At 36.7% G+C, this 26,563-nt stretch overlaps 1 protein-coding gene across 1 annotated transcript in view; it reads right to left on the bottom strand.

Moving 5' to 3' along the window:
- Positions 1-26,563, bottom strand: part of side-VI (sidestep VI) — a 1,063,375-nt gene that overhangs the window by 170,732 nt on the left and 866,080 nt on the right. The window contains exon 12 of the mRNA XM_065225644.1: positions 11,918-12,126. Coding sequence (XP_065081716.1) covers positions 11,918-12,126 — 209 coding nt within the window. The remainder of the gene's footprint in view (positions 1-11,917; positions 12,127-26,563) is intronic.

Here is a 26,563-nt window from a genome sequence, read left to right as displayed (position 1 = left end):
GTGATTCCAAATTTCTGAAGTGTTTCAGTACTCTGCGAAGTCTCTCCGGACAGTAAATTTAAAGTGATTTAGTACTTTCAGAAGTGATTCCGATCATTTTTTAAGTATATGAGTACTTTCTGAAGTGATTCATTTTTTTTTCCAAAAGTGCGTCAGTGGTTTTAGATATTTCTGAAGATAATCAGTACTTTTGGAATCGATTCCGAATATTTCATGGTTGATCTAGTTCTTCCCGAAGTGATATCGAATTTTCATAAAGTGATTCAGTACTTTCCTAAGTGATTCGTACATTTCCAAAGTGATTCAGTACTTTTCAAAGCTGCTCCGAATATATTCCTAAGAAATTTATAACCATTATGTACTGAGTACTACAGTACTTAGTACTTTCCGAAATGATTCCAAACATTTCTGAAGTTGTTCAATTAATTCCGATGAGATTTCTAACTTTTCTGAAGTAAATCAGTATTTTCCAAAGTGATTCTGAATTTTTCAAAAGTAATTCAGTTCTGAGTTAACTTTTCTAAAGTCATTAAATATTTCCGGAAGTGATTCCAAACAATTCTGGCGTGATTTAGGGCTTTTAGAAGCATTTAGTTTTTTTTTCTTAGTGAATCAGTGTTTCCGAACAGTATTTATGTTATTAAGTAATTTCCACAGTTATTACTATCATTCCCGAAGTGATTTAGAATTTGTCTGAAGTAATACAACATTTCCCGAAGTGAATCTGAACATTTCTGAAGTGATTTAGATCTTTAACACGTCATTTAGAATTTCTTTGAAGTGATTCAGTACTTTCCGAAGTGTTTCCGAATGTTTCTGATATGATTCAGTACTTACTGAAGATATTTAGAAAAGAATAGTAGTAAGTAGTAGAATCATTACTTTTAAATTTAAGTTTGAATATTTCTGGGATGACTCAGTTCTTTTAGAAGTGATATCGAATTTTTATAAAGTGATTCTGAATTTTCCTTATTGATTCAAACATTTGCGATCTGATTCAGGACATTCCAAAGCTACTCCGAATATGTTTAAAGTGAGCTTGCTCAGAGATTTAGAACCTTTCTGAAGAGCTTCAGTACTTTCCGAAGTGATTCCAAACATTTCTTAAGTGATTCAATACTTTACGAAGTGACTCCGAACATTTCTATAGCGATTGAATTAATTCCGATGAGATTCTCAACTTTTCAGAAGTAAATCAGTGTTTTCCTAGGGGATACTGAATTTTTCAAAAGTAATTCAGCACTCGCTGAAGTAATTTAGAACTTTTCTTAAGTGATTCAGTATTTTCGGAAGTGATTCCAAACAATTCTGGCGTGATTTAGCGCTTTTAGAAGCATTTCTTCCTACTGAACTCAGATTTACAGTCCTGCCGTGTTTTTTTAGTTTGAGGAGTGGAGCGACGGGCAAGCGTCTAAAATAAGCTTCTAAACTAAACTTCTAAAATAAGCTTCTAAAATAAGCTTCTAAAACAAGCTTCTAAAACAAGCTTCTAAAATAAGCTTCTAAACTAAGCTTCTAAAATAAGCTTCGAAAATAAGCTTCAAAAATAAGCTCATAAAATAAGCTTCAAAAATAAGCTTCTAAAATAAGCTTCTAAATAAGCTTTAAAAATAATCTCCTAAAATAAGCTTTAAAAATAAGCTCCTCAACTAAGCTTTTAAATAAGCTTTTAAAAAAGCTTCTAGAAAATCTTCTAAAATAAGCTTCTAAAATAAGCTTTAAAATAAGCTTCTAAAATAAGCTTATAACACAAGCTTCTTAAATAAGCTTCTAAAAAAAGCTTCTAAAAAAAGCTTCTAAAATGTGCTTCAAAAATAAGCTTCTAAAATAAGCTTCTAAAATATGCTTTTAAAATAAGCTTCTAAAATAAGCTTCTACAAAAAGCTTCTAAAAAAGCTTCTAAAATGTGATTAAAAAATAAACTTCTAAAATAAGCTTCTGAAATAAGCTTCTAAAAAAAGCTTCTAAAATGAGCTTCTTAAATAAGCTTCTAGAACAAGCTTCCAAAATAAGCTTCTAAAATAAGCTTATAAAAAAAGCTTCTAAAACAAGCTACTAAAAAAAGCTTCTAAAATAAGCTTCGAAAATAAGCTTCTAAAATAAGCTTCTGAAATAAGCTTCTAAAAAAAGCTTCTAAAATAAGCTTCTAAAACAAGCTTCCAAAATAAGCTTCTAAAATAAGCTTCTAATATAAGCTTCTAAAATAAGCTTCTAAAACAAGCTTCTTAAAAATGCTTCTAAAATGAGCTCTAAAAGAAGCTTCTTAAAAAGACTTCTAAAATAAGCTTCTAAAATAAGCATCTTATATAAGCTTCTAAAGTGATCTTCTGAAATAAGTTTCTAAACAAAGCTAAATGAGCTTATAAAAAAAAGCTTCTAATATAAGCTTCTTAAAAAAGCTTCTAAAATAAGCTTCCAAAATAAGCTTTCAAAATAAGCTTCTTAAATAAGCTTCCAAAATATGCTTCTTAAATAAGCTTCTAAAATAAGCTTCTAAAAAAAAAGCTTCTAAAATAAGCTTCTAAAACAAGCTTCCAAAATAAGCTTCTAAAATATGCTTTTATTATAAGCTTCTAAAATAAGCTTTTAAAAACAAGCTTCTAAAAAAAAAAATTCTACAATGAGCTTCAAAAATAAGCTTCTAAAATAAGCTTCTAAAATAAGATTCTCAAAAAAGCTTCTAAAATGAGCTTCTAAATTAAGCTTCTGAAATAAACTTCGAAAATAAGCTTCTAAAATAAGCATCTAAAATAAGCTTCTAAAATAATCTTCTGAAATAAACTTCTAAAAAATCTTCTAAAATGAACTTCTTAAATAAGCTTCTAATATAAGCTGCTTAAAAAAGCTTCTTAAATAAGCTTCCAAAATAAGCTTCTAAAATAAGCTTCTAAAATAAGCTTCCAAAATAAGCATCTAAATAAGCTTCTAAAACAAGCTTCTAAAATAAGTTGCTCAAACGAGCTTCTTAAATAAGCTTTTAAAATAAGCTTTTAAAATAAGCTTCTAAAATAAGCTTCTTAAATAAGATTCTAAAATAAGATTCTTAAAGCTTCTAAAATAAGCTTTAATATAAGCATATCAATAAGCTACTAAAATAAGCTTCTAAAATAAGTTTTCAAAATAAGCTTCAAAAATATGCTTCTAAAATAAGCTTCTTAAACATTACTAAAACAAGCTTCTAAAATAAGCTTCTAAAATAAGCTTCCTAAACATGCTTCTAAACTAAGCTTCTAAAATAAACTTCTAAAATAAGCTTCTAAAAAAAGCTTCTAAAATAAGCTTCCAAAATAAGCTTCTCAAATACGATTATAAAATGAGCTTCTTAAATAGGCTTCTAAAATAAGCTTCTAAAATTTGCTTTTAAAATAAGCTTCTAAAATAAGCTTCTAAAATAAGCTTCTAAAATAAGCTTCTAAACTAAGCTTCTAAAATAATGAGCTTCTAAAATAAGCTTCTGAAATAAGCTTCTAAAACAAGCTTCTTAAATAAGCTTCTAAAATGAGCTTCTAAAATAAGCTTCTAAAATAAGCTTCTTAAATAAGTTTTAAAATAAGCTTCTAAACTAAGCTTTAAAAAAATCTTCTAAAATAAGCTTCTTAAATAAGATTCTAAAATAAGAATCTAAAACCTTCTAAAATAAGCTTCTTAAATAAGCTTCTTAAATAGGCTTCTAAAATAAGTTTTTAAAAAAAGCTTCTTAAATAAGCTTCTAAAATAGGCTTCTAAAATAAGCTTCTAAAATTAGGTTCTTAAATAAGCTTCTTAAATAAGATTCTTAAATAAGATTCTAAAAGCTTCTAAAATAAGCTTTAATATAAGCATATAAATAAGCTTCTAAAATTAGCTTTTAAAACAAGCTTCTAAAATAAGCTTCTAAAATAAACTTCTAAAATAAGCTTCTTAAATAAGCTTCTAAAATAAGCTCTCAAAATAAGCTTCTAAAATAAGCTTCTAAAATAAGCTTCTAAAATAAGCTTCTTAAACAAGCTTCTTAAATAAGCTTCTTAAATAAGCTTTTAAAATAAGCTTCTAAAATATGCTTCTACGAAGAGCTTCTGAAATAAGCTTCTACGAAGAGCTTCTGAAATAAGCTTTTAAAATAAGCTTTAAAAAAAGCTTCTAAAATAAGCTTCTTAAATAAGATTCTAAAATAAGAATCTAAAAGCTTCTAAAATAAGCTTCTTAAATAGGCTTCTAAAATAAGCTTCTAAAATAAGCTTCTTAAATAGGCTTCTAAAATAAGCTTCTAAAAAAAGCTTCTAAAATAAGCTTCCAAAATAGGCTTCTAAAATAAGCTTTTAAAATTAGGTTCTTAAATAAGCTTCTTAAATAAGCTTTTTAAACAAGCTTCTAAAATAAGCTTCTAAATAAGTTTTAAAATAAGCATCTTAATAAGATTCTAAAATAAGCTTCTTAAATAAGCTTCTTAAATAAGCTTCTATAATTAGCTTCTAAAATAAGCTTATGAAAGAAGTATTTAAAAAAAGCTGCTTGAATAAGCTTCCAAAATATGCCTCTAAAATAAGCTTCTAAAATAATCTTCTCAAATAAGTTTCTTAATAAGCTTCTGAAATAAGCACCTTAAATAAGCTTTAAATAAGATTTAAAAAAGCTTCTAAAATAAGTTTCCAAAATAAGCCTCTTAAATAAGCTTCTTAAACAAGTTTTTTAAAAATCTGCTTAAATAAGCTTCAAAATAAGCCCCTTAAATAAGCTTCAAAATAAGCCTCTAAAAAAAGCTTCTCAAATAAGTTTTTTAAATAAGCAGGGTTCAATCCCAGTCGGCGCCACCGGGATGTTCTGAGACATAACATCTCTGATCACACCTTCCTTCGGATGGGAAGTAAAGCCGTTGGTCCCCGGTTCATGAGTTGATGGGTCGATAGGTAGGGTCGAGGTGTGGGAGCTGCCTCCCTGGCGTCGGTAGCATTGATGCTCAGCACGGAAAACAAGATCGACGGAAAACAAATCCAGCGAAAAAAGGACTATTCTTGTTGGGTTGTTAGAAGTTTAGAAGTTGTAAGGGAACATCAATAAATGTTGTAGCATGTTTTTGGTCAATTTTAGAACTCCCCCACAAATGCAACGTCATTTATGCATGTTCGCTAGGTAGCCTTATGTTTTCTCATGTATTATTATTATTGAAAATATAGATGAGAATGAAGGCAGCTTTACGCATTGTTCATCCTCAAATCCAAAGGTGGAATCGCTCAAAAGAGTCCGAAAATTTCCTCATCCAATAAGCTTCGCTTCATAACATAACACTTGGCAATATAAATATTGAAAGAGTACTGAATCGACAATGATTCTGTGATTCCTTTTATCACATTTTCTCAAGCAATCCTCATAAAAAAAAGAAGAAGAAAAAGTCCTATGCGTTCGAAATAGATAAAACCACTCACAACTGTTAGGAAGGTGTAGTGCAAAAAGTGAATAACGGCGGGAAATGAAGACCATCCCGAATCGGACCGGACCGAACTTCCACGTCATATTCATTCGTTTGCCTGGCTGGATGGCTGCATTCGTCTACATTTTATAGGTCAAATCATTTAAATATTTAATTAAACGCTGAATGAATTTTGTAGCACCAACATCCCGGATCCCGGCAAATGTGTTCTCCCGGTTGCCTCCGGGCTAAGGGCATGCAGAAAAATATGGTATGTTTTTTTTTCACCCCAGTGTGTAGAATTCGCTAGGAAAAATATGAACAAAACCCGACCTCCAGTGAGGAACGGTTGATGCTATTTGCTTTCGGGAGAAAAAATATGAACAAAAAGCGGATGAGAATGAAGCATTCCGGATTAATTTTGAAATAAAAATGAAAATACTTCATCACAGGTATCGCTGGGGAACGTGCTGTGAGTTGAAAAATGAAGTGCTGTTTCAGTTGAAACCATGACGGGCAACGTGAATCCTGTGTAGGTTTTGGGAACGATTTTGACCGATGTTTCCTGGGAATCGGTAGGAGCGTTTTTTTTTTATTTGCACGGGCTTGTGCGACGAATTAATGTGATTGGAATTTTGATTTTTTTTTGGTTGTATACCTCGCAAGAAACAATTCGGGTTTTATCATAGTCTTGTAGGTTATGATTTGGACTCGACAAATGCTTTAAACCTTCCATAAAACTTGAAATGTTGAGTACTGGTCAGGCATTGCACTAAAAAGGTTGAGGATAAGGCTGTCCTGAGCAGGATAAAATAACTTTTGAATACCAAATGGTGGTGAATATGGTATCGACGAGCCTGACCTACGAATATCTCGATACCTCAAATTGGTATGGATGAGCCTGACATAAGAGGTAAAATACACAAAATGTTCCCACAATACCATTTCAATACCAAATTATGATAATGCAATACCAAAAACATACCAGACGGGTATTCCAATTATCAATTTTTGTTATTTACATAGTATTTTTCATGCAATATTTTGGTATTATTCTTTAGTATTTTACCTCTCGATCCATGATCGGCAATATTGACAAAACAGATTTCGTCATTCACTCGAGTTAAAGATCATCTTCAATGGCAATCATGTCTATAGTCAGTCAGTCAGTAGTGATAAACACGTGCAGTTTTTTTTATCACCTAAATTTTAAATCAAATTAAATTAATAAAGCAAAATAAATCCATAGAGCCGTCAAAGTTAACTGGCATCCTATGATCAAAACTATATAGATAACAATAATGTGAAAGAGATTCAATGACGAAAAAATGAATGAATTAATTCGGTCAACATCGCATGAAAACTCAGCAATGATTAAAGTCATTGAATGAAAATACTGATACAAATATTCAGTCCCCATATCGTGCTCTCTTGCCGTGCGGATCTATTTGCTTTTGGCTGAAGGAAGTGTTACTACTACTTAAAGCTACAACAAATTTAAGCAGCACTTTTCAGTGCTCAATATTAACTACACATTTTCTAACTTTTTCGACCTTTATTCCTCTTTAATCCTTGTTTGGACCCTACCCTGCTTGGACATAGACTTGTAAAATTCATCTTCGATCCTTCGAATTCTTATAAAGTCTGTTCCATTTAGAATTTGGTCGTACAAAAATGGTCATTTCTCCACGGGGAAATAAAGTACAAAAAAGTTAAAGATATCATTTTGTAGGATTTGTTTTTAAATACAACAAAAATCATTCGTCAGCTTTTCTGATGAATTTTTGAACGTTTCGCGGAATACCTGTCATCATGTCTTGCACAGTAGTACTGTCAACCTCATCTACCATCCTTTTCCACCACTTTTTGCCATATTTCTTCAATTTGCGCTTGATAATTGCTCAAATTTTTTCAATGGGGCGAAAATCTGGACCATTTGGTGGATTGATACTTTTCTCAATAAAATCGACATTATTCTGCTTATTCCATTCTATGACATCGCGGCTGTAATGGCAGCTGGCTAAGTCAGGCCTGAACATTACGGGAGTTTCGTGTGATTGAATGAACAGCAACATTATGTTCTGGAGACACTCCTCCTTGAAAAGTTGTCCATTCATAGTCGCTCCAGTGATGAAAACCTTTGTTTTCTTTCCGCAACTGCAGATGCCTTGCCAAATCATCATCTGCAAAGACAAATTTGAATTTATCCGGAGCATCCTCCTTACGTTTAGGAAAGTAAAATTTTTGGCCCGGGATTTGTCCAAAGTCCATTTTTACATAAGTTTCATCGTCCATCAAAATACATCCGTTATACTTGGTCAGAACTTGCTCGTACTGCTTCCTTGCACCGTTTTTGGCAACCAGGTTTTATGTCAGCGTTATGTTGGGATGTTTGACCGGAAACCTTCTCGCATACAGATTCGTCGAACTGTACTGTGTGCTCCACTGAACCTTTTCGCCAAATCACGACCGGAGATCCCAAGATTCTTTGGACTGCCCGTATGACCTTCGCTCGTAGTTTTCTGTCATATGTTCCACTTCTACGTTTGTTTTGTTTTGCACGATCCAACGTTAGTGTTTCCCGGTATCGTTTAAGCACGGTATTTACAGTCGATTTTGGAAATTTGAGAGCCTTTGCAATCATTCCTCCTGACCACATTGGATTTTGCACGTGAGTGTGCAGAATTTTTTCACGTCTGTCATGTTCCATCTTCGACAACTTTTGAACAAGTATATGAATCGTGATGAAATTTTCACTACTAAATAAACAATCCTTTCGGATCAAAATGCTGTCAATAGTTGCTTGCTACGACAACTAGAGGCACTACAGTAGAATGAAAATTGAATAGAAGTTGAAAATGAGCGAAGGGCCATTAATGCAACAGTATAAAGTCAAACACACATCTTTTGCCTAACCCGTACGATGTACGCGGAGACTTGAAGTATGCCTTCAAGTCTACAGGCAAAAGATGTGCGTCCTCCTTTTGCTCATTACTTAACTGCGGCTGTGGAATAGTTCTAGCGACGTTTCATCACTAGCTACACGGTAACCGCAAAATACCCAATAATGACTACAAAGTAAGCATTTTCGAGGGAGACTGGGACTACCCATTAAATGAGTAAAAATATTACCCATTTATGAGTATTTGTTACTCAAAAATGAATACTTATTACTTGTTTTTGTAGTTGTAATTACTCATAAATGGGTAAAATTTGCCTCATTTAATGGGTAGTCCCAGTTTCCCTCGAAAATGCTTAATTTGTAGTCATTATTGGGTATTTTGCGGTTACCGTGTAAAGCTCTCGCAACGCGACACTACATCCAGAGAAATCAGGACTTAGCCGGGCGGAAGCTGCACGTTATTGATGTACTCACAGAAGATGAATGAATTTGGCACGTTGTATCTACCAGCGATGGACTTCTGTATGATTTTACCAACGAACTGCGAGAGCGTGTAGGAAGGTGACGTCATGCATGGTAACCCAAGTAACATTGTAAGTTTTATTGAGGTTTTAAAGCACTCTACAAGTCTAAATCATGGTCTACAGTACCCTCATAAAACCCAAATTGTTACTTGGGACTACTGGTCTCAACGGCAAACCCTCTTTGTGTGCCTTGGGGGCACCGTAGATTCGAGGGGACGTAGCCTTGTACGTCTTCAACTTCATTTCGGTGGCCCGATCGATGAGTTTCAGATCTGCTAGTCGCTTCGCGAACTGATTGCTTTTTACTTGATATCCTGATGTTGGATCCCGATTCAGCGTCTCATCACCACGGTTCTGTTCTCTTTGTCTGCCTAGATGATTACTATCTCGGGGTGTTGCTTCAGAAACACTTTCGTTGACTTGGTGACGCGTGACACATTTCTAGTGTACCACTTAAATGGAATTTAGTTAGTAATTAAAATCGAAAACGAAATTCCAACATTGCATTTAAAAAAACATATTTACAGATTCTTTGAAACCAAAGTTTTTGAAACTTTGGGAGTTTCTGTCGAAACAAAATTTGGACAACTTACGTTTATAACTGACTATTTGCCATTCCAATGCGTAGGCCAGCAAAAGAATTTTTCTCAAGGGTGACCTTCAGAAACTTACGCGTCATAGGTCTAAATTCTTCATTATTGGTGATTTCAATGCAAAACACCGCTCATGGAATAATGCTCAAAGCAATTCAAATGTTAATATTCTGTTTGTTATTATCCTGCGTGTTATTATACTATTCAATATCTAAACAGCCCAAAATGCTTTTCTTCAGCAAGATATCCCTCAAATATTGATTTGGTCTTAACTGATTCATGTCAACTTTGTAGCCAATTGGTTACTCATGCTGACTTCGGTTCTGATCACCTTCCAGTAAGTTTTGAAATATCCCAAGAAATAATTTCTAATCCCAACAGCTCTACTTTCAATTATCATAGAGCTGATTGGAAGCAATATCGAACATTTATAGAATAAAGCTTTGATCCAAACATTCCTTTGCAAACCAAAGATGATGTTAATTATGCTCTTGAATCTCTGACTACTTCTATAGTTGAAGCAAAAGCTGCCTCAGTACCAAAAATGCGAAGTTTTTCAATTAATATAGACGACGATTTTCAGCCCTCGATCTGTCTGAAAAATGTCCGTAGGAGGCAATATCAAAGAACACGCAATTCTGCCATGAAAGCTATCTGCCGGGATTTTCAAAAACAATTTAAAAAGCAATTCTCTGCCCTGAAGAACAAAACTTTTGAAATTAATGTTTCTAAATTAGACCCGAGTTCCAAACCCTTTTGGAAACCCACAAACATTTTGAAAAAAAAAAACCTCAAAAGCCTATTCCAGCGCTTAAAGAAGGTGGTAAAATTTTGATCACATGTTCGGGAAAAGCTCAGAAGCTTGCTAAGCAATTCGAGAGTTCCCATAATTTCAGTTTGGATCTTACTAGTCCTATTGAGAATCAGTTTGCTCGGGATTATCTGAATATTTTCTCTCGGGAAAATATTTTTGATGATTCTTGGGGGACTGATTCGGACGAAGTGAGATCTATAACAAAAAAGTTTCATAATATGAAAGCTCCAGGTGGTGATGGAATTTTCTATATTGTCATAAACAAACATTTAACAAACATTTATTTAACAGATGATTCCATTTGGCACACTTTCCTGATTAATGGAAAAATGCAAAAGTTGTTCCAATTTTGAAGCCAGATAAAAATTCAGCTGAAGCTTCTAGCTACATTTCAATAAGTTTGCTTTCTTCAATAAGTAAACTTTTTGGAAAGATAATTTTAAATAGAATGATGCTTCACATCAATACGAACTCAATTTTTGCAGATGAGCAGTTTGGATTTCGCCATGGGCATTCAACGACTCATCAACTCTTAAGAGTTATCAATTTAATTCGTATAAACACATCTGAAGGCTGCTCAACTGGAGTTGCCCTTCTAGACAAAGAAAAAGCATTCGACAGTGTTTGACATGAAGGTTTGATTGCCAATTTGAAAAAGTTTTATTTTCCTTTCTATATTATGAAATTAGTTCAAAATTATTTAACTGACAGAACTCAGTAGATAAATTATCAAAATTCCAAATCTGAAGGACTACCTGTTAGAGCATGAGTTCCTCAGGATAGCATTCTTGGGCATATATTGTATAACATTTTTACTTCGGACCTCCCTGATTTGCCTCAGGGTTGCCACAAATCTTTTTTCACTGATGACACAGGCATTTCCTCTAAAGAAAGAAATCTTCGTGTTATTTGCAGCAGACTGCAGAAAAGTTTAGAAATTTTCTCTTCTTATTTACAAAAATGGAAGATTTCTCCCAACGCTTCCAAAACTCAACTTATAATATTTCCACATAAGCCTACAGCTTCGTTTTTGAAACCTATTAGTAGTCACATAGTCACTATGAACGGAGTTCCAATTTCCTGGTCAATCCAAGTGAAAAATCTTGCATTAGTACTTGACCAAAAATTAACTTTTAGAGATCACATTGAGGGCATTCAGGCCAAATGTAACAAACATATAAAATGTTTGTATCCTCTTATAAACAGGAAATCCAAACTGACAAATAAACTTCTTAGATATAAACAAGTTTTTAGAAAGGCCATGCTTTATGCTGTACCAATATGGTCTAGTTGTTGCACTACCAGGAAAAAAGCACTTCAAAGGATTCAGAACAAAGTTCTGAAGATGATTTTGAAGTTGCCTTCCTGGTACAGTTCTACTGAGGTATCCTCAATTGTAGTGATTAATTCCCTTCATACTTACAAATGATTTAGTTTTAATTTTTAGTTTTAAGATGTAAATTGTTATTCTGACAGGCAGGTTTAGAAAACCTGTTCAAAATACTGAATTGTCAAGGTAGGAATAATGTAAAAACACGTAGATATAAATCATAACAATTAAGGCTGGTCAGCTACTGTAGTAGCTGGAGCACCAAGGTTGAATGAAATGTATTCGTTTTGAATTTAGAACAAATAAAAAGTTTATAAAACGCAAAAAGGTATAACATAAATAAGTTTCTTTGCATGAACTGCACTCACCTTGACCGGTGTGTACGTCAGGGAGGACGCCTGATCGGAATGCACCCGGTAGCCACTCTGGGGCATATCGATCGTTTCCGCCGTGTTGTTGAAGGACCACTTGAACGATTCCGGCGGGGGATAGGCGTCCACCTGACACAGGATCTCGGCCGGTTCGTTCCGCGCCACGCCGTAGATTTTCTTCTGATCCGGCCGGCAGATCGGTTTGTCTGAAAAGAAGAAACGAAGCAAAACGGAATTGCCATTAATAATGGTATAGAGACGTTATCTCTGGAAAAGGTGCAAATTACTTCTAGTTTGTGCCACAATCCCACATCCGTATTCACAATCCAAAGAACACAGTCGCCTACATTGTACTTGAGTTATACCGGGATCGATACGCATTTCAAAACTAATAAAGTACAATTGCATTGCATTTCTCTGATTTATGACATTCCATATTTTCGCTGCAGCACTACTCGCGTTCGTGGTATCGTGACGTGACGTGGTGGCATTGCGCAGGGCTTGGAATATGGAAATTTCTGTTCCTGGGGTCTTTTATTCCCGCCATTCACTCGCAGGAGGGAGCGAAACAGCGACGACGACGACGACGACGACGACGACCGGATCCCGAGCTCAGATGAAATGTGGTTTCCTATCGGAGCAGGGATGTAGCTGAAGGTTGCAGAATTTTTGAACAACACACTGACAACCCGGGGTCCCAGCTCGGGTGTGACTCCGGTTGATGCTTGTGGCTTTAGCTCATCTACATTTCTCTTGGATGGTATGGATGATTTACATAGGCGGGTGAAGGAGCGGCAAAGCTTCTGTTGTCAGGTTTGAGTTATTCAGAGTAGTCAAACTTTCATACGATCTCTTTTCACTCACTCTCACTAAACTATACGTAGACAGATTTCTGAGAGATTTAAGACCTAAGCACGTGGAAGCTTCGATAATAATCCATAATTTGGTTTGAAAATTTAGATGATCTGCAAACATTCACTGATCCCCCGCAGCTCTTCCCCCCTTTGGGTGTTGACGAGGTTGTTTGACAGCCCCTTATCAAATATTTCACATTGCTCGGGATATCATCCACACCATTTGTGGAATAGTTCTATCATTTTGGTTTTCGTTCACTTAAGCTCCTTTTTAATTAGGGTGCGTCGGTCGAAGAAAAGCGACGTAGGTAGTGGGATTTTTTACTCCTAGAGGATCAATAATTTGTTTCTTTGGTTAAACGTTTTAACCCAATTACGGTAATTAGCCCTGGCCTAGTAATGTCTGAGGATATTAAGCTTAAACTGTATCCGGGAGATTTAATCTCCAAGTTGAAAAACAGGCTGGACAAGACTGATCCAGACCTGACCTATTTCTCTGAAAGCAAAATTGACAGGTTTTATGGGTCAAACACACTAGCGTGCACAGGAATCTTGTTAAGGAGGGGCATTTTTTTTTCTTTGGTGCATTTAATCTGGGGATGGGGAGTACTCCAAAGTACGTCGTAGATGGTGCTGTCCTCCTCCCACTTTTTCCCTACTGTTCAATTAAGCTTAATCTTCTTCAATGCAAACTGCTTGCTTTAATCCCATCGACGATGTCGATGATGATCGGTTCGTCAAATGGTTGCGATAGTAGGACTTTATCCGAAATTATACATTTGCTGCAATATTGTTGCCTTGGTGGTTGAATTCAGCTGAAGTCACGTCAGTTGGTGGTGATAGCATCGACAGACCGAGATGAATGACCAATAAGAATCGCATTCTCCTTTCGCATGCACACTGCGTCGACAAGTACAAGGCTCAAACAGTGCTCATAGCAGTGAACAAACAATCCAATCTTGATCAGTAATATTGAGTGCTTGGCACTGATGAAGTCAGCAAGTAGTAGACGAAATATGCGTATCTGTCAAAAGATAAGCAATCATAACGGAATTAAAAGGAAACAAACCAACACACTCAAAGCTGTTCATTGACATTTTCAGAGAAGATTCTTCGACGATTTTTTAGTAAGACAACAATCGACCAAGGTTCAATGGCAAACTAGTACTCACTTTTCAATTAGGGAATCCAAAAGCTTTTTGTTTTAACTCTATGAGCTCTTTTGGAATTCTTCTTAGAAGTCCCTTGGAATTATTTTTAGAACTCTCAACTTTTACTCAGAACACCTTAGAACTGAAATTCCCTTAGAGTTTCAGAAGAATTTCCCCAGTATTATCCAGAAATTATTCCCGGAATGAGCTATAAATTATCGGTACTCCCTTAAAATTTTCCTTAAAATCCCTTTGGGATTTTACTCAAAATTTAATTTTCTCGGTATTCTTTTCGGAATTATCTTGGAACTATAACAGGATTCACTAGAAATTATTCACAGAATTTTCATGGAATACTCCCTAAAAATTCTTTGGGACTGTCCTCAAGAATCAATATCCTTGAGGATCTTGTCGGATTTTTTAGAACTCTCCTAAGAGCTCTTTTGAAATTCTTCTCAGAAGTCCACTGGAATTATAGGGGAAATGACGGCTTCGGCATGACAGACTATTTTCGGCAACACAAATTGAAACACTATTTTCACTGGATTTTCTTACGAAAACACTTCGCTGAATGCATGCAAACGATTCTTTATGCTTTCAGCTTCAATTTGACTATATTTTTAACACTGAGAAAAAGCAATCTAGCAAGGTTTTCTTGAAATGCAACACACGCACTACAAATTGTAGCTGATTTCGAGTTGCCGATAATAGAACAGCAGATTTACATGCAGTTCAAATGGAACGGTTGCCGAAGAAAAATTGATTGCCGACAATACTCGCTCTCACTAGAGAAGATTGGAGCTTTGTAAAAGCGTTTCAAAACAGTTTTTGACCATTCTTTCGACTGAAATTGCTAGATCAGCTGGCAGCAAAAGATTGTAAACAAACCAATACTGCATATGTGTGCGTTCCTTAGAGAAAAAGGCTATAGAAAGAAGGTCACTGGTTAGGTTGCCGAGAATACGTAAATTCCCCTATTTAGAACTCTTTATGATTTTTTCTCAGAACACCTTGGAACTGAATGCGCTAGAAATTTTTCTCAGAATTCGCTTGAAATTTTGTTTAAAATCTTGCTCTCCTCTCGGTATTCTTTTCGAAATTATCTTGGAACTAGCTGCAGGATGTACTGGAAATTATCCGCAGATTTTTCTTTGAATTCTCTCTAGAAATATTTTGGAACTGTCCTAGGAATTCAATATCATTGAGGTTCTTCTCGGAATATTTTAGAACTTTTTTTTCTCAGAACACCTAGGAACTGAAATTTCCCTAAATTGTCTGAAGAATTTCCTCTGTATTATCCAGAAATTCTTCCCAAAAAGAGCTTGAAATTTTCCCCAACATCACTTTGGAATTTCATTCAAAATTTGATTCTCTCGGTATTCTGTTCAAAATTATCTAGGAACTATCTGCAGGATTCACTAGAAATTATTCGCAGAATTTTCATAACCATAGACAGAAATCATTTTTTTGGAACTTGTCTTCAGAATTCTTCTCGGAAGTCAAGTTTAAGTTGTCCGTCCATTCACCAAAACGTTGTAGTTTTTTCTACCAGAAATGTTCAATAAAGCTTGCCCCTCCTTCCACCAGAACTGTGCTATGTTTACATCAGGAATTTTCAATTCAGCTATCGCCTCCATGCAGCAGATTGTTGAAAATCTTGCACCAGAAATTTTCAATACAACTTTCCCCAGAAAATTTCAATTGACCAGAATGATGCAAATTTTCCACCGTTAATGTTCAATAAGAATGGTTCTCCAATCTTCCGATTGGTACAGATATCCTTTTTCCATTTTCCATTTTCCACCAGACATTTTAAATATAGCTTGCTTCTCCTATCATCAGAATGTTGCAAGTTTCCCACCAAATAAAGCTTGCCCCTATTTTCAGATTTTTCAGCATAAATTTTCAGTAAAGCAGCTTCCCTCCAATCATCAGAATAATGCAAATTTTACACTAGAAATTATTATTAAAGTTTGTTCCTCTATTGAGCAAAAGGATGTGAATTTGAGACCAAACATTTTCCGAAAAGTTTGCCCATCCGTTCACCAGAACGGTGCAGATTTTCCTCCAGTAGTTTTCAATATAGCTTAATTTAAATAAAGCTTGTGCCTTGATTTACCAGACCACTGAAAGTTTTCCACCAGAAATTTTCTGTTCATTTCATTTATCAGAGCGAAACAAATTTTGCACCAGAAATTTTCAATAAAGCATGTTCCTTCATTCACCAGAACGGTGCACCAAAAATTGTCAGTGAAGTTTGTTTCACCACGTACCTTTGTGGTGCAATTTTCAGGCTTTGCCTCTTCATGCACCAGAATGGTGCAAATTTTCCACCATAAATTTTCATTGAAGCTTGCATTCATTAGAACGATGCAAATTATGCACATGAATAAACCTTGCTTCAACAAGTGTTGCGAACGTTCCATCAGAAATTTTCAGCTAAATGTGCACCTCCAAATTTTTTGCATGATTCAATTTTACCACCAGAATTATTCATTGATTATCACCAGAATTATTCAATAAAAAGCTTTTTCTTTAATTTACCTCCACGAAGGTGATTTTTTTAACCTTAAATTTACCCTCTTCTTTTAACCCTCCATGAACCACTTTGAAAAACAAATTACACCAGAATTTTTTTTATGCAAAAAATTTGACGAGGATATTTCACTAAAAACGAAACTAACACAGATAGTCAGTCACTTTTACTCAGTTTTGAGTCACCTTTACTCATTCGAATGGAGAAATTTCTACACTATACCAAAACATCCAATCATATCTAAACACCGTAATCGCTTTTTCGAATGATAGCTGCAACCGGATGACGGTTGTTTTGCAATCAGATGATGCTCCTTCAGAATACAGGATGAACATTTATACGAGAAGCGTGTGGACCACAGGTAAAATACGTAATGCTTTCTGTAGAATTATTGTCATCCCAAATTGAAATGCATATGGTATTGGTTGAGCCCCATAACGAAAATCATTCAAAATGATGATGTAAATAATTCTATCGAACGTCATTTGCTTATCTGAGCTGACAAACGAGGTAGAAACATAGTCATCACTATCAGAAATGGTACAAACATTGGTAAAGTGTGGAAACCGAAAATTGTCTATTTCGTGCGGGAGGAAGTTTCCTTTACACAAGTGATTTTTATACTTATAATCAGGGTGCCTTCCATTCATTTTGAATAAAAAAATGTTTTAAGAAATTATGGAATAATAAGACATGTTGAAAATATTTTGATTACGTAAACAACAAGAAAAGATTGTTAAGTTTGTGTTTGACACATAATACCTGCCAATTTTGCTACATGAGAGTCGCAATAAGCGATTTTGTAATTTATCTCACCCACTCTTCGCTCTTCACTCTTCGCGAAGAGGCGATCAGAAAAACGCTCATTGTGACTCTGTCAAAGCTAAATTTGCAGGTTTGATGTGTGAAACACAAACTTTACAATCTTTTCTTATTACTTACACATACAAAATATCATCATAATATCCTATTATTCTATAATTTCATAAAACATTTTTTTAGTCAAAATGAATAGAAGGCACCCTGCTTAAAGGGTGATACGGTCAAAATTTGGTCAAGGGAAAACGCGTGTAAATCGGTGAAATCGTTTATTTAAAAAATCAAATTAAATTTCTTTTTCAAGTTCAATTAGTATAAAATTCAGGAAAAATATTCAGTTAGGCTTCCGCTTTTCCAAATCCGAATTGCCGGGCCTTACGCTTGACCCCTGCCATCAGATTTTGTACAGCCACCTTGTCCACCTTCTTCGCCGCAGAAAGCCAGTTTGCCTTGAACTGCTGCTCGCCCTTAGCAGTTTTTTTGGTCTTCTTTAGGTTCCGCTTGACAATAGCCCAGTATTTCTCAATTGGGCGGAGCTCTGGCGTGTTGGGAGGGTTCTTGTCCTTGGGAACCACCTGCACGTTGTTGGCGGCGTACCACTCCATGGCCTTTTTACCGTAATGGCAAGATGCCAAATCCGGCCAAAACAGTACGGAACAACCGTGTTTCTTCAGGAAAGGCAGCAGACGTTTATTCAAACACTCTTTCACGTAAATTTCTTGGTTAACAGTCCCGGAGCTATGAAAATGCTGCTTTTCAAGCCACAGGTTTGCCAAACCAGATATTTCTTTGCGAACTTTGACAGTTTCATGTGCTTGAAAACATCTGCTACCTTTCCTCTTCCTTTTGCCGTATAAAACTCCTGTCCCGGAAGCTGCTTGTAGTCGGCTTTGACGTAGGTTTCGTCGTCCATTACCACGCAGTCAAACTTCGTCAGCATCGTCGTGTACAGCCTCCGGGATCGCGCTTTGGCCGTCGTATTTTGTTTATCATCGCGATTTGGAGTCACTACCTTCTTGTAAGTCGATAGTTCGGCTCGTTTTTTGGCTCGATGCACGGTTGTAGACGATACACCCAGCTTATTTGCGGCATCTCGGAGAGAGAGGATAGGGTTTCGCTTGAAACTACCGGCAACTCTCTTTGTCGTCTCAGCGGCTTCCGGTTTTCGATTTCCCCCCGATCCAGACTTCCTGGCTGTCGACAAACGTTCCCCAAACAATTTAATTACATTTGTAACGGTTGATTTGGCAACTTTTAGCGATTTTGCCAACTTTGCGTGTGAGTAGCTCGGATTTTCGCGATGCGCGAGCAAAATTTTGATACGCTGCTCTTCTTGCTTGGACGGCATTTTGACAACTGAAGAGTGAATTCCAAAATCAAAATAGGAGCAACATTCTACACACACACACCTTCAAAATGAGGGGTGTTCAGGTTTTTTAAATGCAAAATTGAAAGAAATACGTCAAGTTGATATTGACAAAATTTTGACCGTATCACCCTTTATAATGGAATGGCTTTTCAGTATGAAAATGTAAACAATCAAATTAAAAGTAGCGCTGTATGATTTACGGCCAATTTTCAAAAAAAAAATATCATCCGTTATTTGGATGACAGTCATAAGGATGCTCATCAGCTGATGACGAATTCAACCATAAGGCAATCATCCGGAATTCGAAAGCATATTGTTAAAGGGCTCGAGCAGCGCAATAATCAGTCGAAGTATTGCAGATGTTTTCGTTCAGTATAAAGCGTAGGTCATTCAGGGCATGAGTAATCAACGCTTATAGAAATTTCTACATACGAAGGAGTAAAAGTGACTCACTTTCTGAGTAAGATTCGCTTTCAGTGTTAAGTTAACCAATAAATATAGCCTCTTTTGATGCGCCATCAATGGAGAGTGTGCTAGGCCATTTAGAGAGGAAATGTAATCCAAACCATTTGTAACATCATACTCACGGTTTTCAAAAATCTAAATAAAGTATATTTGATTGCAAATCTTACAAAATTTGAAGTGGTCTTATTTTACGATTGTCTTAAGATCGGAACTGATTTGCAGCTCAAATAACCAAACGTTAAATATCCGGAAGATTGAGAGTGTAGATTTTTTCTGAGGAATAAAATTTGTAGGTATGTACTCACAAATCATTCCGCTGTGACTCACAGCTTTTGATCGAAGGGGAATTAAGGTGATAAGATACGTCACGCTTTTTTAGCTTTTTTTCTTTCTAGTTTCTATGTGTCAGTGAAATGATTATCATTGATGCTGTAGAGGTGTGAGTATACATCATGCACTGTCGCAACTACCATAAACATAGCGGCTAGATATATCTTACTGTAAATTTAAACCTTAATCATCTTTTAAAGATTATCTATATTGACACCATAAAAACTTTTCTATTCAATTTGCCAAAATCAACGATCTACCACCTCCCAAGGAGATCGCTTTCTAGACAGAAAAATATCATACGCCTAGCCACCAAGGCCAACCAAGTCAAGTAATCATAGTAGTTGATTAATTCAAAGCCACACTTTGTACACTTTGGTTACACACGACCGGTCCAAAACTGATTCCAGCACTCAAATCTCCAGGTACATGGTAAGAAAAAAGTATCCAAAAGTAAATCATTTTCACTCATCTCGCCACTTTATTGCACGAAGCCAAAAGTAGGTAAAGTGAATCAAAGTAGTTTTCATTTACTTGTGGTCAAATCGTATGGAATTGGAAATTCGCTTTCTCCCCAAAAGAAAGTCAGTTATACCCAAGAGTAGGTGATTATGATCGTGATTATACTCAAAGTCGAAAGTAGGTAAATGTGAACTGGCCTCTGGATACGTTTTTTTCTTATCATGTATGTTTTTGTTTTTGCATCATTCTTTTCCCGCCTTTTCAATGTCAGCTGATGCCTTCGACCAGTGCAACCAGAATGACAAATATGTTTTCTATAGAACATTTGTAGGTTTATTTACTTGCATTTATTTTCTGGAAAAACGAAGTAAGAAATTGTTTTTAATTTTTATTAGTGATGGTTTCTAAATTGAACTTAGTTGAAGAACCTTCAAAAGCAATAAAAACATTGTTTTTAAGCACTTTGTTTCAATTAAATTGACAACACTGGATACGATGAAAGATGATTCGTACACACACCTTCGTAATGTGGTGTGTAGAAAAAAGTTAAACTAAACAATTTCAACTTACAAAATTATTCGCAGCTCGCGTTTTAACGATGCAAATGATATTATTTAAGTAAATATCATCTTTAAAAGTGAATTAACTTAAAAGTGCTTGTAGAATCACGTGTCGTTGTTGTCTTTAGTGTGGTTCTGAGAAGTGAAAGCTATTAAAAAAACAGTAATTTGAATTACATGCCCAGAGCAGAACAAAATCGGCTGATCGTACTTTTTAATGCAAATATTGTGAATGCGTGAATGAATTGGCAATATTGTGGTGGGAAAGTGTACAAATATGTATCCAGATCTTATTCATACAATTTTGGCCCATTTTTTAAGGTATGTAATTAGTAATTTTCTATTTTGTAGGAAGATGTCTTTCGTACGCATACCAAAACACGATTATTTTATGATTGTGGGGACAGCCATTGTTGCATGACGTGCCGTATCATGAATGAGGTTTGCTGCCATTCATTTTCATGATTTCTTTCACACTTTCTTATTTTCGCCCTGGGTTGGTAAACTTCTGAGCTTCTTGCCTCGAATAAAAAAAAATAATCATCCGGTGCCTCGAAAAGCGCACCTCATGTCAAACCATTCTCTTGCTTGTGTTCGATCTCCCTCTCTTTTGGGGAGTTAATTTTGTTAATTTATTCCATATTCCAGCCACCACTCACTCGAGATGAAGGCTGCCTAAACTCGCAGGGTAGGAGTATTTTAAAACCTCAAGTGAGCTTGAGGAGTTTCATCAAGCCTGGTCTGGTAGTGGTTAAAACATAAGAAGAAGAGGAGACAACTGGCTTCTTACTCTTCAATCTCTATCTCTATCTCTATTTATCACGAGCTGTTTCGCGTTCGACAGAAAAGTGGTTCGTTTTCGCCCCCGTATTGTCTCCTCTTCGTCTTCCTAAAACGCGCATACGAATATAGTTGTATTCAGAGCTGAGCGTGTATTAGCGGAGCGGAGCAAATTTTGCGTTGAAATGAGAGAGACAACTATTACTTCTCTCCCTCGCTTACCTTCGCAAAATCTTGCCCCGCGCGTAAAATATCTCTCAGGACGGAATTCCCCTTATAGCTGCTATGTCTATTAATAATTTTGTCAAGCTTCTGCATTCATGTTCCATCAGATGTCACTGCTGTTGTTTGCGGTGACATCTATCGGAAACTACACACAATCTGTTTTCCGTGTATTGTTCACAGTGGACACTGCAGTGCAAAACATGTCTGGTACCTCTATATATGCATTTAGATTAATATTCGAAGTCCCTCTTCTTTTTTTTCACATTCTGCACACAGAATAGCTCACCCCTCACAAGATTTCCCGCCGATTTTTATGAATGGGGCGGGGCAGAAAGTATATTTTGCGCAGAATATGTAAAAAAGGAACGACTTCGGATGTTAATCAAAATGCATATATAGAGGTACCAGACATGTTTTGTAGTGACAGGTACTCTATTTTGTAATCTGTGAAAGGGAAATCACAAATCGAGTGTCATCAAAATACATGGCATGTTGAGAGATTGAGGTCGTGAGAGCAAATTTTCTCTCTCAAATTTGAATTTTTTGGCTCTCTGGAGACTGGCAGTAACGCAGGTAAAACTGGGGAAGAACCATTTTTATTTAATTGTAGCTTGTTTAACAATAATTTCCGGGAAAAAACTAAACGACAAAGTCGATGACTAATTTATTTAGGTTGTCGTTCACTTTTTTCGACCTGAATATGTACCGAAAGCGAATTATTCCCACTTCTTTCATTTTTGATATGGGAATTTTAATCAGACAGACACAATTTAACTCAGGTAAAATACAGCTAATAGAGAGCTACAAAAAAGGCACATTAGTGGGTTTGTTGATTACTTAGGTACATCGGATATCGAAAATCTATGTTTGCTATAATGAGAGAGAGAAGGATTAGTAATTTCCAATTTATTCCACTACCTCTAAAGTCGAGTATTAGTACAAGACACTGAAGAAGTCTGCACATTGTAGACGAAATACGCGTATCTGTCAAGGATAAGCAAATAAGGTAAAGGGCGAACACGAAATTATTGCGACACCGAAAATGTCATGCCAATTTTCTTATAATGTTTAGAATCAAACCAAAATTTTAGGGTAGTTTTATACATATTTATATTTACTTCAAAAATCAAAAGAAAAGTTAATCGATGGAGCCTTGAGTGTAAAATTGAACGCATTTTCGCTTGATGCCCTCCATCAAAGTCTTTACAGTGTCATCCGGTACCAGTTTCTCAGTTTTTTTTTTCCATTTTCTTAACATGTCCTTCTCGTCTTTGACTGTCTTCTTGCTCTTCTGAAGTTCCCGCTTCATTATTGCCCAGTACTGCTCGACCGGGCGCAGCTCCGGACAGTTTGGCGGATTCATGTCCTTTGGAACAAAATGGACAGAATTGGTCTCATACCACTCCAGGACACTTTTAGAATAGTGGCATGATGCCAAATCTATAAAAATAGCGGAGCTTCGTCGTGCTGCTGCAATAACGGCAAAAGGCGCTTCTCGAGGCACTCAGATTTGTAGATCTCGCCATTTACTGTGCCCTTTGTCACGAAAGGCTCACTCCTCAGTCCGCAAGGCCTGCCAAATGAGATATTTGGAGGCGAACTTCGACATTTTCTTCTTCTTAAATTTGTCGGCTACATCGAACTTGCTCTTGCCGGTGAAAAACTCCAACCCCGGAATTTGCTTAAAATCGGCTTTTATATACGTTTCGTCGTCCATCACACAGCAGCCATATTTTGTCAGCATCTTCTCGTAGAGCTTCCGTGCCCGAGTTTTAGCCGTCGATTGTTGCCGCTCATCGCGGTTTGGGAAGTTCTGTACCTTGTATGTATGTAGTCCAGCTCTCTTCTTTGCATTCTGGACGTAGCTCTGCGACATGCCGATCTTTTTAGCCAAATCACGGCTTGAGACGTTGGGATTTGCTTTAATCATCCGTTTCACCTTTCCCTCCCTTTTGTTCTCCGGTCCCGGTTTTCTTCCAGCTCCTTTGCCGTGGTCCAACGTCAACCGCTCCTGGAACCGCTTCAAAACTCTGGAGACGGTTGAATGGTGAATGTTCAACATTTTTCCCAACTGCCGGTGCGACAGGTCAGGAAATTCCAGGGGCTTGGAAAGAATTTGTTCTCTCAACTCGCGTTGGTTCACCTCCATTTTCGTTGAATCGAAAAACACGACTTCGAGATGAGAAAGTGTGCAAAATTTGGTTGATTTTGACCCAATGGTAAAAAAGTTATGCCCTGTTGAATGTGTCGCAATAATTTCGTGTTCGCCCTTTGGTGGAATTCAATGGAAATTACTAATCCTTCTCTCTCTCATTATACAGGTATTCCACTAAGACGCCCACATTCATCAGGATTTATGTTTGCTAGTTTATTAGAAATGATGCGTAGGGGGTCATCCGAGAAAATCAACGTAGTATTATGTTTTACATGAATTTAACGAATTTTTCTTTCAATGTATTTTTTTTCTCAAAGACCATTTATTACGAACGACTTCTTCTCAAATGTAATTTTGATCAGATAAGTCGTTTTCAAGTCATGATTTTTTTCATTTCAATTCCACGCTAAATGTATTTGCGGTATTTGACAGTTTTTCCGAACCCAATAGCTGCCTTCTTACATTATAAAATGGCGTTGAACATTGATTTTCGGCATGTATACGTCATTCCCGTTTTGAAAATACCCATATTTATGGGTATTTGATACGTTTTTTGGAACCCAATGGCCGCCATATTGCATTACAAAATGGCATCCGACATCGATTTTCGACATCTACACGAAGTCACCGTTCCGAAAATACCCATATGCTAGGCAATTTAATACTTTATGAAACCGGAAGCCACCATCTTGCATTTCAAAATGGCATCGGATATCAATTTTCGGCCTCTAGACATCACCCGATTCCAAAAATACCCATATTTATGGGTAACATATTTGACATCTCTATTTCAAACATAAACTGTTCGAAGTCTATCCGGATAGAAACATAGTGGATATTATGTTTATCCACTTTTTTTCTATCCGGAGTCTATCCGGATAATATTAATTCGTATATGATCCATTTTAAAATTATCCTGATAGAGACAGGGATAATATCCAATGATAGGGATACTTTTGATGCCTGGAAATGGTAGATGAGCGTTGATTCTGTTGAACATCGTTTTCATAGATAGAGAAATTATAGTTTGCTATCTGTCTTTACTCTTCACCGATTGCAGACACGATGTTACTGCTGCCAGCAGTGACAGAAGTTTCGGTTCGCGTTCGGGTGTAAAGACGAGAACGGTTTTCCCGGGAAGCTGACCAGACTGATCAGGGCTACGATGGATGTTGTACAGTGCTGCGTGAAGATATCGGGTGCGTTATCGGACTCGTTTGAAACTCGCAAAGGACTTCGACAAGGCGATGGTCTTTCCTGCCTCCTATTCAACATTGCGCTAGAAGGTGTTATGAAACGTGTGGGCTTTAACATGCGGGACACGATCTTCAATAAGTCCAGCCAGTTCATCTGCTTCGCGGACGACGTGGACATTGTCAGAAGAACGTTTCAGGCCGTGGTGGAGCAGTACACCAGGCTGAATTTTAAGAGATGAACTAGCCTCAGGCTAAAAATCTCTAAAATAAAGACAAAAAAAAAAAAAAAAAAAACCAGGCTGAAACGTGAAGCAGAGAAGGTTGGATTAAAGGTGATAACGGAGCGGGATAGAGCTCGCATAGGCAGAAGCGTGACAATCGACGGGGATGAGTTCGAGGTGGTGGATGAATTTGTATTGTTACGTCGGATAACAACTGCAGCAGAGAAATTCGTCGGCGTATCATTGCCGGAAGTCGTGCTTATTACGGACTCCACAAGACCCTGAGGTCGGGTAAACTTCACCTCCGTACTAAATGTACCATGTATAAGACGCTGATGAGACCGGTAGTTCTCTACGGGCACGAGACGTGGACGATGCTTGAGGAGGACCTGCATGCACTGGGTGTTTTCGAACGACGAGTGCTTAGGACCATCTTTGGCGAGGTATGTGAGAACGGTGTATGGAGGCGAGGGATGAACGACGAGCTGGGGCAACTCTATGGCGAACCCTGTATCCAGAAAGTTGCGAAAGCTGGACGGGTACGATGGGCGGGACACGTTTTATGAATGCCGGACAACTATCCCGCAAAAATGGTGCTTGCCTCGAATTCGGCCTGTACAAGACGAAGAGGAGCACAGTGAGCAAGGTGGTTAGACCAAGTGGAGCAGGATCTTGGAAGTGTGGGACGGTCAAGAAATTGGAGACAACCAGCCACTGACCGAGTGAATTGGCGTAACATTGTGATGCAGGTGCAATCCTGAGGGATGTCGGACCAGGATAAGTAAGTACGTAAGTCGGGTGTATAGCACAAATCTTGATACTAAATCTCACCACAGTTTGGCGAGAATTGTAGCTGGTGAGTTTTGTTAGCTACAATATCACAGTTTGTTATATTATCTGCTTGCTGTCTACGAAAACCAAGCGTGATCAGGTCGTTGGTTAGATGTTATTTTTTAAAATATTTTTCCAACACTGTTTATAACTCAGTATCGGCATGAGACACTACTTTGAAATTTTCACCAGTGAAAGAATTTTTTTTCCTTGCATGATAAAAATTAATGGAAAAGATGTCATCACTCAGAAAAAAACAAACTGGACTCCGTTGTCATTGTACCATTGTTGCACATCCCGGTTGTAGTGACAGCTCGCAAGATCCGGCAAAAATTTCACCGGACCATCATGTGACTGGATGAAGGGCAGAATTTGCATCTGGAGACATTCGGTTTTGTATTCCTCCGAGTTCATCATTTTCTCAGTGACGAAAACCTTTGTCTTCTGGCCGCAGCTGCAAATTTCCTGCCAGATAATATATTTGCGTGCGTCCTGGAAGCCGTCTGAAGTCGACCTTCACATAGGTTCAATCATCCATAAGTATGAACTCTGCGGACTTGGTCAGCAGGTTGTCATACAGCTGAGTATTCTGCTTGAGTGATCGATTTGGTTGCCTACTGGCACGGTAAGCCTTCTTGACTCAAATCGCCATCGGAAATACCTGGTTTGCTTTGATGGACCACAGTTCC

This window comes from Ochlerotatus camptorhynchus, unplaced genomic scaffold (assembly GCF_037179485.1).
Source record: "Ochlerotatus camptorhynchus isolate MF236.1 unplaced genomic scaffold, CSIRO-AGI_Acam_v1.1 ptg000232l, whole genome shotgun sequence".
Taxonomy (NCBI): Eukaryota; Metazoa; Arthropoda; class Insecta; order Diptera; family Culicidae; genus Ochlerotatus; species Ochlerotatus camptorhynchus.
The sequence above is the reverse complement of the archived record's forward strand: the minus strand, read 5'-3'. Positions and strand labels throughout refer to the sequence as shown.